General features: G+C 35.3%; 1 protein-coding gene and 1 long non-coding RNA gene across 2 annotated transcripts; both read right to left on the bottom strand.

Annotated features, from left to right (window-relative positions):
- Positions 1-3,743: 3,743 nt before the first annotated feature.
- LOC131647483 (uncharacterized) lies at positions 3,744-5,660 on the bottom strand. Its single transcript, XR_009297840.1, has 2 exons — positions 5,293-5,660; positions 3,744-4,981 (listed from the first exon to the last, which is right to left on the bottom strand). It is a non-coding gene; the product is annotated as an uncharacterized LOC131647483 (long non-coding RNA).
- Positions 5,661-8,156: 2,496 nt separating this feature from the next.
- On the bottom strand, positions 8,157-15,082 carry LOC131653028 (uncharacterized). Its single transcript, XM_058923055.1, has 7 exons — positions 14,976-15,082; positions 10,410-14,105; positions 10,189-10,274; positions 9,814-9,978; positions 9,486-9,707; positions 8,651-8,775; positions 8,157-8,548 (listed from the first exon to the last, which is right to left on the bottom strand). The coding sequence occupies exons 1-7, from the start codon at positions 14,976-14,978 to the stop codon at positions 8,475-8,477; spliced, it is 4,371 nt and encodes a 1,456-aa protein (XP_058779038.1). The 5' UTR covers positions 14,979-15,082; the 3' UTR covers positions 8,157-8,474.
- Positions 15,083-15,311: the final 229 nt, after the last annotated feature.

Here is a 15,311-nt window from a genome sequence, read left to right on the forward strand (position 1 = left end):
GAGTGAATAAGAACATGCAGAGCATCTAGGGGTGGTATTAAAACTATTGAAGGAAAATAAACTTTATGCGAAATTGTCAAAGTGTGGGTTCTGGCTAAGTGAAGTAAGCTTTCTTGGGCATGTAATTTCTAAAGATGGTATTGTCGTTGACCCAACGAAAGTAGAAGCAGTGTCTCAATGGGAAGCTCCGAAGTCAGTTTTCGAAATTCGTAGTTTCCTTGGTCTTGTGGGTTACTATAGAAAGTTCGTTGAAGGTTTGTCAAAGCTAGCGTTGTTGTTAACTAAGTTGACTAGGAAGGGTCAAGTATTCATCTGGGATTCGAAATGTGAAGAAGTATTCCAAGAGTTGAAGAGGAGGTTGACTAGTGCGCCGATCTTGATTTTGCCGAATCCGGCGGAATCTTTTGTTGTGTATTGTGATGCTTCATTGTTGGGATTAGGAGGTGTAATGATGCAGAATCAACAGGTAGTCGCTTATGCGTCGAGACAACTCAAAGTGCATGAGAGAAATTATCCGACTCATGACTTAGAGTTGGCAGCAGTGGTATTTGTGTTGAAATTGTGGAGACATTATCTGTATGGTTCGAGGTTTGAAGTATTTAGTGATCACAAGAGCCTGAAGTATCTCTTTGATCAAAAAGAGCTGAATATGAGGCAAAGAAGGTGGTTAGAGTTCCTCAAGGATTATGATTTTGGACTGAATTACCATCCGGGTAAAGCAAACGTGGTTGCCGATGCTTTGAGTAGGAAGTCTTTGCATATGTCTATGCTTATGGTGAGAGAATTGAATTTAATTGAACAATTCAGAGATTTGAGTTTAGTATGCGAAGGCACTCCTGTCAGTGTTAAGTTGGGTATGCTGAAGCTGACTAGTGGTATTCTTGAAGAGATTCGAGAGGGTCAGAAAGCTGATGTAGAGTTGGTGGATAAGTTGACTCTGATTAACCAAGGCAAGGGAGGTGAATTCAGAATCGACGAGAATGGTATTATGAGGTTTGGTAATCGTGTTTGTGTTCCTAATGTTTCCGAATTGAGGAAGAGTATTCTCGAAGAAGGACATCGTAGTGGATTGAGTATTCATCCTGGTGCTACCAAGATGTATCATGACTTAAAGAAGTTGTTTTGGTGGCCTGGAATGAAAAAGGAAATAGCTGAATTTGTCTATGCTTGTTTGACTTGCCAGAAGTCGAAGATTGAGCATCAGAAACCGTATGGAGCTATGCAACCGTTATTTATTCCGGAATGGAAGTGGGATAGTATATCTATGGATTTTGTTTCTGGTTTACCAAACACGGTGAAGAACTATGAAGCCATTTGGGTTATTGTAGACAGGTTGACAAAGTCTGCTCATTTTATACCAATGAGAATGGATTACCCGATGGAGAAGCTGGCTCAATTGTACATTGAGAAGATAGTGAGTTTACATGGTATTCCTTCGAGTATCGTGTCAGATAGAGATCCAAGGTTTACATCCAAATTTTGGGAAGGTTTGAAAAAGGCGTTGGGTACTAAGCTGAGATTGAGTTCTGCTTATCATCCGCAGATGGATGGACAGGCGGAAAGAACTATTCAATCGCTAGAAGATTTGTTGCGTGCTTGTGTGTTGGAAAAAGGCGGTACTTGGGATAGTTATCTACCCTTGATCGAATTTACCAACAATAATAGTTTTCACTCGAGTATTGGTATGGCTCCGTTTGAAGCTTTGTATGGTCGGAGGTGTAGGACGCCTTTATGTTGGTATGAATCTGGCAAAAGTGTTGTGATTGGACCGGAGATTGTTCAAGAAACGACGAAAAATATTAAGATGATTCAGGAGAAGATGAAGGCTTCTCAAAGTCGTCAGAAGAGTTATCATGACAAGAGGCGAAGAACACTTGAATTTCAAGAAGGAGATCACGTGTTTATGAGAGTTACTCCTATGACTGGTATCGAACGAGCTCTAAAGTCAAGGAAATTGACTCCGCGTTTTATTGGTCCGTTTCAGATTTCGGAAAGAGTAGGAGATGTGGCGTATCGCATTGCGTTGCCACCGACGCTTGCGAATCTTCATGATGTATTCCATGTGTCGCAATTGAGGAAATAAATTGCTGATCCATCTCATGTGATCCAAGTGGATGATGTACAGGTAAAGGATAATCTGACAGTTGAAGCCTTGCCTATGAGGATTGAAGATCGGAAGGTGAAACAATTGTGTGGCAAGGAGATAGCGTTGGTCAGAGTAGCTTGGGGAGGACCAGCCGGTGGAAATGTTACATGGGAATTGGAGAGCCAGATGAAGGACTCCTACCCGGAACTCTTTGCCTAAGGTATGTTTTCGAGGACGAAAAACTTTTCTAGTGGGGGAGGGTTGTAACACCCCATAAATTTCTTTATTTAATTTAATTAATTTTTTTAATTAAATATTAGAATTAATTGAATTATTTGAGAAATATGGATTAATGAGGCTAATGGGCCAGTGTCGCGAGTAGCAATTGGGGGGTGTGTCAGTTGCAAAGCCTTTTTACTAAACTAAGGTTATATTTTTCATAAAATAGAAAAGAGGAAGATTTTGTGAAAAGAGAACCAAAAAGGAGATGAGAAGGCTGAACGTGAAATTGGGAGAAGAGCAAGTGCGAAGAGCAAGAGTACCCAAGAATTCGACATCGAGGTAAGGGGGATTCTTCTCATTAACCTCTATTATGGGTATTATGAATGATTCAATTGGGTATTATGAATGATTCACCAGATCTTTTGCAACCTAGTGAATGCGTGTTGGATTGAGCCCTTCTATAATTAGGCATCACCGTCTTTTACGCCTATGGAATGCTCAAAACATTTGCTCGTGAGGTTTTTCCATTGTGGAACAATGGGAAACTTGAGTTTATCGGGTTATCCTCATCCTCAGGCGTGGACTACTTGGCGGGATCTTGGTTTGTTGGAATTGTAAAATATTGGTGACTGAAAGCAAGTGACCTCGGGAACATGCACATTAAATGATAGTCTTGTTAGTGAAATGTTTTGCAGTATTGCATTTACATGTGGCCTTAGGTCCCTATGGTAAGGCATGACACGATCATTTAGGGTGCTCAAGTGTATTCAAGTTTCGTTACGATTTCGGGGTATATTTTGAAGGTAGAGAAAAATACAAGAAAAGGGGGTTTGAATTGGGTGTTCAAAACTTTGTCCTTCTTAGAAAAATATTTGTTTAGATAAACATTAACGCATGCAAGAAATAGAAAGATGACACATTCAGTTATCCAGGTTCCCCTTAGAAAAGGTTAATCTTGTTCACCCTCCAAGGTGATTTTGCCTTAGAAAATGACTTAATCCACTAATCATAGAAATTATTACAATTGCACAAGCCAACTGCCGGTGACTAACAATAAAACATTGATCTGCCCTGTTAGTGATCCCTTAAGAATTCGGACCCAACTGGTCCCCTAAGAGATACAACGATCAATGAATTCAATAAGAATTCTGACCCAACTGGTCCCCTAAAGAAGATTTTCCAAAAGCGCGTTGATTAACCTGTTAGTGATCCCTTAAGAATTCTGACCCAACTGGTCCCTTAAGAGATATAACGATCAACGAATCCTTTAAGAATTATGACCCAACTCATCCCTTAAAGAAGATTTCCCACAATGACAACCAGTCACCGTCTTCTTAAGTATACAGACTAAGACTAGTCACTCAAGGAACAATCAATAGAAATTGATTAATATTGTATTGACAAGAATGCTTCTTAAAAGCAGATTACACAAATATTTAAGTACAAGCAACACTAAAATGTTGAAAAATATATGAGCAACAACTCCTTGCTTTTACAATATTCTACAAAGATGTTTATGATGAATGTTGAATTGCATCTTGTAGAGATCTTATCTTATTTTTCTTTATCCTTCGGCTTCAGCTTCTTGATCTTCAATGATTGAGCTTCGGCTTCTTTTCATTGTTGTAGCATTGCAGTTTTAGCATTTGCGACGGACATCCTCTTTAGCTTTTGGAATTTGCACTTACAGCATCTTCGGCTTAAGTAGTTGCAATCCTTAGCGTTGGCTTCTTGTAGTGGCAACCAACACCTTTGGTTGTTCACTTCCTAGTGAGCAAGCAATGTTTCTCTTAAAGTCTTGATCTTCACATATAGTCTTCAAAGAAAGAGACGATGAGAGGATATAAGAGTATTTTCTTCAAAGCCAGCATTTACTTTCCAACGGATATAAGTGTAGATGTTAGATGTAAAAACATGTTACTTCCTTAGCCTTGTAGCTTGCAGCTTTTATGTGATGGAATGGAAGACAACGTTTCAACTGTACAAGCATCTTGATATTTGTGATTTGTTGAGCAGACCGTTGTATTGAATCTTCAAGAGAGAGTTTCTTGATCTTATCTTCAAAAGATTTACTTTTGATTCTTAAGTAGTAGGCTTGGAAGAGGTCACTTTCTTTTCTTGGTTTGTCTGATGATGTATCTAATGAGTAGTTCATAAACTACTTTGTTGGGATAGGATAAGAACATCAGAACTTAATAGGAGCAGAACTTTGTCTTTCAGAAATAATGACAGCAACCTTTCTAAAAGAGCGACGCAAAACTTCCTATATCAAATATGTATCATAAGAGATAACTGATTTGATAGTGGGACACCACGAGCAATACAAGCTATAGTGTTTGAGTCTTTTCAGAATAAAACAATGTCTTCAGATAATAGTGCAACAGCATATCTGAAGAACACGTCTAGATATCTGAACAAGAGTCACCAACAAAATTATATTTCAGATTGAATCCTTATCAACTGATCTTTGACTATGTCTTCAGAATAATGAGCAATAGCTCTTCTGACGAACATATATTTGACATTTGATCTTGACGTGACAGCTTGTATCTGATGTAGACTTTGATTATGATCTGGATCAGCAACATCTTGGTAGACTTTGTTTCTTTTTTAGATGCTTGTTGAGAAGTGTTGTGGAGATCTTCTTTCTGATTCATTTAGCATTCCATGTACCTATAGATATGAAAGAGAGTAGTCTTTCTGACAACAACATTTCTGATCATTCTTTAGACAACAATCCTAAATCATACAGAGATTTCTAATTTGCAATTAAATCCTTAAACGATTTAGCTCAAAATCAACTACAAGTGAAACTAGAAGAGAAATGGAGTTTATTGCGTCAAAAGAAATAGTATCATCTCCGACAAACCCTACCATCAACATCGAAAAAGCACATTGGAGGTCAAAACAATTACAAAAGCAAATAGAAGTATAATAATTTGAACATGCATGAAGAGAATAATCATAAAAATCCTAAAAACTACCAGGGATGGATGCTCAGTAGATCGGATGCGAGCTTAGTGGTCGATGGAAGATGGGGGTTGGGTGCGATTATCATGAACGGTGAAGGAAGAATCGTTGACTTGGTAACTAACAGAAGAAGAGGTTCGAAAAATTCTATTGAAGCTAAAGTTATGGTGTTGCTTATAGTGATGGAGAAAGTGATAAACGTATAGTGCAAAAGGGTGGTGTTTGAATCGAACAACATGAATCTGATAAAGATTATGAACTCAGAAGATCATGAGCTACCCAAAACCATTATTTGGGGTATAAGTAAAGGGATAAAGAGAAAAGAGGAAAGGCTATCAAGAGGCGCGTGGTTTAGCTAGATTTGCTACTATTAAGGATACCAATGTTACATTAGGTAGGGTATTACAATGTATAAGCCCAAAACGATAATTGTAACCAAATCCTTAATAAAGCTTATTCTTCCAAAAAAAAAATATATATATATATATATATATATATATATATATATATATATATATATATATATATATATATATATATATATATATATATATATATATATATATATATATATATATATATATATATATAATTGTACATTAGAATTATTTATTTTTATTTTACTATTAATATTTTGAAGTTTTATAAAAATAATATAAAGAATTTTATTTAAATAACAATTATTAAATTTAAAAAATTAATAAATTTATACATGTAATTTTTCCTCTTTTTTAATGTCTCCCTAATACTACTTGTTATTTTATACTTAAAAATGAAGTCTTGGTTTTTTTTTTCTTTTAGTAATAATACTTCATATCTCATATTATTAAATATACGATTACTAAGTGGTATTACATTAGACAATTTTTTTTTATATTCATATAGGGTGAAAAATACTCATGAAATTCTAAAATATTCTTCGAAGATGCATCTTCGAAGGCACCTATATTATAATTTTAAAGATTTCGGATATGCGTCTCCGAAATCAGTGTTTTAAAAATTGGACCTGACGGTCGGACCGGGAACCGGTCTGATTCAATAGTTGGATCGGGAATGTCATGGAACTGGTCAAAACCGGTGTAAATTGTTAAAATCGGCGGTTTTTTTGAACTGGTGGCTTAAATGCATTTTTTAAATTTTAAAAATTAAAACAATGTCATTTTGACTATTTTAATTAAAAATAAAAAATAAAAAATAAAAAAAATAAAATAAAAAAATAAAAAAATGGTTGTAGATTGATTTTGTTACAGATGATTTTGATATTAAAGTATTCAATTAAATTATGTTGCAATTGAACTTTTGTTTATATTTTATAATTATGTACTATTTGATTGTGTGTAATACCTATATGTAAAATTTGAATTTAAATTATGAACTTGTGAAATTTTTTTATAATATGACGTTTTCAAAAAATTTAAGTACTAGTTATATTTTGTAGAGACTGAATCATCTGGTTCGACATATTTTATAATATAATTTTGTTATAACGACCAGTCTATTCAACCAAGTTATCCGGTTTAATCCGGTTTAGTCATGCGGTTCGACCAGTGACCCAGTGGTTCGACCAATAAACCAGTGACCCAGTACCCTCACTGATTTGATGTCTGATCCAGTTTTTAAAACACTATCCAAAATCACTCATATCAACTATTTCAAAAATGCATATCCGAAAACATCATTTGTTTTTATTTAAACGTTGGATTTAAAATGTCAGGTACTTTTTCGGTGATGCATATCCAAAAAGTAGCCTTTTTCCATTACCGATTTTAGAATTAAGCGGTGAGGGTCCGTTCGGCGCATTTTAGATTATACTCCGGATCTTTTTTTGTATGTATTGATCGGGTGTGTATCTTTTTTTGTATGTATTGTCATGACAAATGTAAAACCAATATGATTCAACACATATATAATATATCCATATTTAATGTTGTCGAGGTTTTTTGTACTCCTATTTAATTGTTTTGATTGAATTAAGGCTGAACTTGGACAAAACAGAATGTTGACTTTCTGTTTCTGCATGATTCGGAAATGCATTTCTGAAATTTTCATGCTTCAGGGCTTTTTTCGAAACTACAATTCTAAAACATCCACTGACAGCAGGATAAGATTTCTTGGGTCCATATTACACCAAAAACTCTACAAATAATGCCTCTATAGATTTCCATCAACATCAGGCCACAATATGTAACTTTAATTTTATGTTGAACTATCTATATAATTTCGATTATTTATGATAAATCGGTACTTTGTTGCTCTATTTTTGTGTGTTTTGTTTCAGACTATATTTCGGATATGCATATCTAAAATCTCTTTTTTTTTAAAGGGTGCCTTCAGATGTGCATATCGGAAATCACCTTATTTTACCAAAAAAAAAGGTGTCTTCAGATGTGCATCTCCGAATGCACCTTTTTTAAATAAAAAATTGGGTTTCTTCAGATGAGCACATCTGAAATCACCCTTTTTTGTAAAAAAAATTAACTTCAAAAATGCACATCCGAAATATAGAGGTATTTTGGGATTTTCACAACAGGTGTCTAAGAAAGTTCATGGGTGTAAAAAGAAATTGTCTTACATTATTGGTAGAGAAGGCTATCAGACCCTATGTAATATGGACTCGAGAATTACTACCCAAACACTACTACCCTAAATAAAGATTCAGGCTAGCCAGCGCTAAACAGGCTTTTTATTTTAAAAAATAAAAATAAAAACCCATAATCTTTATTATAAATAAAATTAAAAATTATATTATTTTAAACATAATACATTTTTAAGTACTGTATTATCTCTTATAAAATACTATAATCTTTTTCTAAATACAATATATGTTTAAATTGTATAAAATAATACTTGAATATTTATCATAAGAGAAAAACTAATATAATAAAATGAAAGAATATCAATTATATTAATATATAATATTTAAAGGAAAAAGATTGAATAGAATGATATAAAATTTAGTGAGGTGAGAGATTATGCGGGCCTAATAGGCTACCCACAATCCATATGAATTAGCCCTAATGGGTAGCGGGCTTTTCAGGATTAGGCTAAAAAACCCTAAAAAATATGGGCTCTAATTTACAGACTCAGGATCTGGCGGGCCGGCCCATATAAGCTAATCCATTTTGACAACTTTAATTATTGATAACAAATAAGACTATTATCTAGTAAGACATGAACATCATTTCCATAACCAGGTTCATGTATCTTTCATGGTGCTTGAGACTTGCTTTCTTTTAAAAGTACCCCATAAATAATATTTTGAATGAAATCCTGCAAAATGAATAACTCAAAAATTAAGATACAATTATTAACAAACAAAAAAGATTATACGAAGGAGTAGCATGCATATATATGAAATGGAATGTAACTCACTCTTGTATTGTCTTGGGAGCAATGTAGAAGAAAAAATTAAAAGCTCAGTTTTTTCAACCATGACTCTGATGGCAAGATCTTTGGAGATCATTTCATCAACTAGCTGGTCATAATATCTCTTAACTCTGTAAAAAGACATTAATGATTAATTCAATACTAGTTTCAAATATGAGCATTGAGATTAAATTCTTCTTTAATTAAATATTGTAAAAAACAATAAACACATTCAAAATAAAGATAATTTTTATAGGATGTCGCCGGCGCAAGACCTATGATGTTAACATCATTTTTTTACTGGAGAATGGTAAAACACTAAAACCTGCGATGTTATACAAAGCAGAATGTTGGGTGGTTAAGAATGAAGTGTAGAAGAGATGAGGAAGTTACATTAGATGTGTGGTAAGACTAGACGGAACAAGATAATAAATAGCAATATAGATAATAAATGACAATATTATAGAATGTTGAGGTAGCACCTATAATAGAAAAGATGGTGGAAAATAAATTTTGATGATTCAGGCATGTAGGGAGAAAGTTCAGAAGGAGAGGAGTCGAACAACTAGAAATAAAGGAAGACTCAGAAAAACTATTAAGAAAGATCTTGAGATAAACGTATTAAATAGAAAATTATGATGAAATTTGATTCATGTAGCCGACCCCACGTGATGAGATAAGGCTTGGTAGTTGTTGTTGTCACGGGCACAAGCATATTTTTAATACACAAAAATGTTGGTATTGATGTCTTAATACAAAATCAGAGAACAAGTAATATTTCTATAAACAAGAAATTAGAAATAAGAAGGGAAACATGTTAAGAGATTAGCAAAAATGTCACCTTTCATTCTCAGGAAAGAAATAGAGGCCAATACTCTGATTATTTGTTCCAAATTTCTTGAAACTCTCTGGCCACACAGCTGATCTTTGAAGCAAGTTTGCATAAAGCACATCAGGGAGATGACTTGCCTCCTCAAGAACTTTAGGGCAAGCTAATGTGGACAAATGTCCCATTAGTCCCCTGATTTTATCAAAGCTTTTGTTGAAAACCTGTAAACCTCCCCTATTTAACAGAAAATTCAATGTCAGACAATGTTTTTGCTCTAGCAGCTACAACAAATTCATTAATTCCAAACGATGGTAATAGAAGCTACAAACATGGTTTCTACCTCCAGCTTGGATCAGCAATAGGCTGCGGATCAAAAACAACTTCATCTTTTTCTGATTCTGGAGTCTCACTGTTAGGATGATCTGCTTCTACTACCACTTCTTCACAATCCATACAAAACCAAGTAACCTTGTCGGTAAAAACCACGGGACCGACTAAACAATATCTGAAAGAAGAAGTTTATAAATACATAAGGTTAAAATATTTCAGTCTCCTAGCACCATAACTCTTGATAAAAAATAAGCTCCTCTCTAACAATATGTGCATCGCACAGGTATATGCACTAGTGTCCATATGATATGTCAATAAAAGTAGATGTGTGTGCTAAAAAGTAAGTACATGTAATCTTCACATGGAAAGAGTGAGTAACAAGTACCTATGCATTGCATAATCTCCACATTTACTGCAATATACTATTGCCTCTTCAAAGCCTTCATCGCCACACGTAAGACAAACAGATACCTGCAACAAGCAAGCAATGTTTTAATGTATTAATTCATAAAAAGTTGTATATAACAACAAAAAAACACACATTCTAACTAAAAAAAGTACTGTATAATTTGATACTTTCTTTTGAAATCAGAATATGAGAAATACCTTAAGCAACTTAGTTTTTCCTGATTCAGGGGAAAGATCGACATCCATCTTCATTTCGGCTTGAGAATTTCCATCTTCAGTTTTGGTTTCAGCACCGACCTCTAAAGGGACATCAATCTCCATTAAGACAGGTGGTAGCAGTTCAATATCTGTTTCCTCAGCAGGATGTTGGCTCTCACTATATAATATGGCTTCCGACACATTAGGTTCTGTTTCAGTATCTAGACCATGTTCAGTTACAGGCTCAAAACTTAACCCAACTGCATCTGGCAGTAGGGATGCAAGTGGTTCTTTATAAATTTCTCTCGCTGTAGAATCAGAATTCACAACATCTGTTTGGTTGTTTGTCATGGAACCGGCGACGTCGTGCAACTCCATTGAGATTGAACGGTGCTGATTATTTGAATCAACAATAGGATTTTGAATCTCATTATTGCTATCTGACATTCCGGTTTGAATAACTGCTACTGGTGTGGATACCTCATAAGCAATATTAGATGGTGGTGATGCTATTAAGATTGCACCCGAATCAGAACATGTACCTCCGGTCGAGGTATTAATATCAGAACCTGCAATGGCATGGAACTCCATTGATATTGAGTGTGGTTGATCATTTGTTTCCACACTATGATTTTGAACCTCGTGGAGTTCTGGGCCTTCTTCTACTTCGATCTGAGAATCGATTTGAATTGGATGTTCAAAACTTGACCCCGCTGCTGGTGATGGTGTTAGTACCTGAGAAGTCATGTGTCCTTGTGGTTGTGCTATTACTATTACATCAGAGTCAGAAGAATTATCTTCAGCCACTGAGCTAATATTACAACCATCAAGGGCTTGTAGCTTCATTGAGATTGTTTGCGGCTCATCATTTGTTTCCACACCACATTTCTGAACCTTGTGATGTTCTTCGGCTTCTGTTAAATCAATATGATTTTTGGGTTCAAAACTTGATTCTTCTGTTGGTGGTGGTGGTGTGAATGCATGAGAAGCCACAGGACCTTGTGGTATTACTGTTGCAGCAAAATCACAACTTATATATTCTTTTTCGGCAATAATAGTAGAGCCTGCCGAGGCCTTCAACTCAACTGGAGTTGACTGTGGCTGATCATTTTTTAAAGACCTTCTTATCCCATTATTCATCTTCATGTACTTACCTCCTGTTGCTCCTTCAATGTCGTGTTTGAAACCATGATCCTTTGCATCGGTGTTATCCGTGACTTTCCTTTTAGACATTTCAGCTGGAACATTCTTTTTCTTGAAACTAGAAGTTTCATTTTTCACATTCTCTACCTTGAAACCACGATCCTTTGCACCAGTGTCATCCGAGAGTTTCCTTTTAGAAACATCAGTTGGAACTTTCTTAGGTTGAACTACTGGATTAATTTGAGAACTTCGAATATGGCTAATCTCTTCTCCATTTGAATCTTTATGTTTCATTGATTTCACACGCAGTTCTAAAAACCTTCTATGTTTACGTCCCTTATTATGAGTTCTCAAACACTTGGGGCCTACGCCTATCTGAATATCACAAATTTCACAACGTACAATCGGTGGTAATCTCTTATTACTAGTTTGAGAACTTCGATTAGGTCTAATCTTTTCTGCACTTGAAGTTTGTAATCTCTTATTACTAGTTTGAGAACTTCGATTAGGTCTAATCTCTTTTCCACTTGAAGTTTTATGTTCCGTTGATTGTTCGTGTAGTTCCAACAACCTTCTTCGATGTTTCCTTCCTTTCTTATGAAATTCCATACACTTGGGACTCAACTTAAGATCACAAATTTCACATTGTAAGAGCAGTGGTAAGCACTTATTATTAGCAGAGTCTTCAGGTGTTTGTTGTGGTAAGCACTTCTTATCAGCAGAGTCTTTAGGTGTTTGTTGAGATAAGTTCTTATCAGCAGAGTGTTCTGACGTTTGATGAGGTAACTGCCTCTTATCCGCATAGGCTTCAGACATTTGTTGACGTAACTGCCTCTTATCAGCATTGCGATCTGGTGTTTTATGTGGTAAGCACTTCTTATCAGCAGAGTCTTTAGGTGTTTGTTGAGATAAGTTCTTATCAGCAGTGTGTTCTGACGTTTGATGAGGTAACTGCCTCTTATCGGCATGGGCTTCAGACATTTGTTGACGTAACTGCCTCTTATCAGCATTGTGATCTGGTGTTTTATGTGGTAAGCACTTCTTATCAGCAGAGTCTTTAGGTGTTTGTTGAGATAAGTTCTTATCAGCAGTGTGTTCTGACGTTTGATGAGGTAACTGCCTCTTATCGGCATGGGCTCCAGACATTTGTTGACGTAACTGCCTCTTATCAGCATTGTGATCTGGTGTTTTATGTGGTAAGCACTTCTTATCAGCAGAGTCTTTAGGTGTTTGTTGAGATAAGTTCTTATCAGCAGAGTGTTCTGACGTTTGTTGAGGTAACTGCCTCTTATCGGCATAGGCTTCAGACGTTTGTTGACGTAACTGCCTCTTATCAGCATTGTGATCTGGTGTGTTATGTGGTAAGCACTTCTTATCAGCAGAGTGTTCTGATGTTTGATGAGGTAACTGCCTCTTATCGGCATGGGCTTCAGACATTTGTTGAGGTAACTGCCTCTTTGTTTTATGTGGTAAGCACTTCTTATCAGCAGAGTCTTTAGGTGTTTGTTGAGATAAGTTCATATCAGCAGAGTGTTCTGACGTTTGTTGAGGTAACTGCCTCTTATCGGCATAGGCTTCTGACGTTTGTTGATCTGGTGTTTTATGTGGTAAGCACTTATCAGCAGAGTCTTTAAGTGTTTGTTGAGATAAGTTCATATCAGCAGAGTCTTTAGGTGTTTGTTGAGATAAGTTCATATCAGCAGAGTGTTCTGACGTTTGTTGAGGTAACGTACTCTTATCGGCATAGGCTTCTGACGTTTGTTGAGGTAACTGCCTCTTATCAGCATTGTGATCTGGTGTTTTATGTGGTAAGCACTTGTTAGCAGCACAGTCTTCTGGATTTTGATTCGGTAAGTGCATTTTATCAGCCAATTCTTTTGTCATTTGATGCGGCAAGCACATTTTATCTTCATATTGTACGGCAGTTTGATGTGGCAAGTGCTTGTTATCTGTACTGTGTACCACAGTTTGATGTGGCAAGTGCTTGTTATATGTACTGTGTACCACCGTTTGATGTGGCAAGTGCTTGCTATCTGTACTGTGTACCACCGTTTGATGTGGCAACTGCCTCTCATCAGCCGGCGTTGGACGCGGAAAGTGTCTATTATCAGCATAGTATGGCGGCGTTGGATGCAACAAGTGCCTATTATCAGCATAGTGTACCGGCATTGGATGAGGCAAGTACCTATTATCAGTGTAGTGTGCCGGCATTTGATTTTGCAAGTGCCTAATATTAGCATAGTGTGTCGGCATTGGAGTAGGTAGTAAGGGCCTATTGTCAGCATAGTGTGTGGGTGTTGGATGTTGTGATAAGTGCATGTTACCAACATGACATGTCGGTGGTATCTGCCGGTTATCAGAATAGTATGTCGGTATTTGATGTGGTATCTGTCGGTTATCAGCATAGTATGTCGGCACTTGATGCGGTATGTGCCGGTTATCAGCAAAGGCGTGAGGACCACTACTTTGAGGAATTAGTCCAGGACTAAAAGCAGTGGATGGCATATTATTATTATTCCAGACACCTCTATAATTGTTTTGAGAATTTCCATTCTACATATAAACATTCAAACACAAAGCAATGAATTATATATAAAATCAATCACGTCTCTAACTGAACAACTTAACCTTTGAAACAATTGATTCAAGACACGGCGCATAGATTGATATCATGGCAACACTCAGAATCAACTACCTTGACTTTCTTGCATTAAGGTTCAAACAAACTAAATCACTAAACCATTTGATCAATTCTACCATTTATAAACAAACTAAATCACTCAAACCATACATTGAACTTAATTTCCTAACCCGATTTTGAAAAGCATTTACATTCCACATTCAAAGTCAGAATATTATCATTACGACACCAGTCACGACAAAAATTCTAACATGTCAGAATATAATCATTATATATTATGATCTCTGTAGCACCAACACCTCTGAAAAATGGCGTATCCTTTTCAGACACTGACACAAACACCTATACTTATGATAGCGTTCAATTTATTCATTTTTTTTAATTATTACCGGTGTGTCCGTGTCGGTGATGAGTTAGATCTAAATCAATGTTTGTAGTAGAGTAAATTTAAAAAAACCCAAAACCAAAACCAGAGAAAAAACTTATATCAATTAAAATCCCCTTAACCATTCATGTTTTATTTACCCTAATTCAGAAAGAATTCAAATCCAACCTTTTTCCCAAAAACCTAATTCATATATTAAATTAACCCCAATTCAGAGAAATTCATTCAGAATCAACATTTTCCCAAAACCCCAATTAAAAAAAAAAAAAACATCTTTTTAATCTAAAAAAAATCACTAAAAACTCAAAACCCCGATTTAAAAAAAAACATATAATCGACAAAACAAAACAGACAACATTGGTAGACAATTTTTTAACAAAGGTAAAGAAAAACTAACCATTATTGTGTCGATTGATGGTTTCTTCAAGAAATTGAGAAAAAATTGCGCTCGAAAATAGTAGAACCCGCGAAGGCTTATTCAGAGAGTGAAAAGTGAGTCATGATAATGATGTAATAAAAATATTATTTAATTATTTAATATTTATAGATTTTATAAAGCATAATCTATATTTAAGAGAAAAAGATATGAGTAAATCTTTTCAGTTTTTTTCTAAATATTTGATTGATTCTGTTTTATCATATTTTTTTATTTTTGATTTTATGATAGACAAGTCTATTTTTCATGCGAAAATAAATAATTTTGTTATAATGTCTTTTTGTGAAAATAATACAA

The sequence above is a fragment of the Vicia villosa genome, linkage group LG2 (assembly GCF_029867415.1).
Source record: "Vicia villosa cultivar HV-30 ecotype Madison, WI linkage group LG2, Vvil1.0, whole genome shotgun sequence".
Lineage (NCBI taxonomy): Eukaryota > Viridiplantae > Streptophyta > Magnoliopsida > Fabales > Fabaceae > Vicia > Vicia villosa.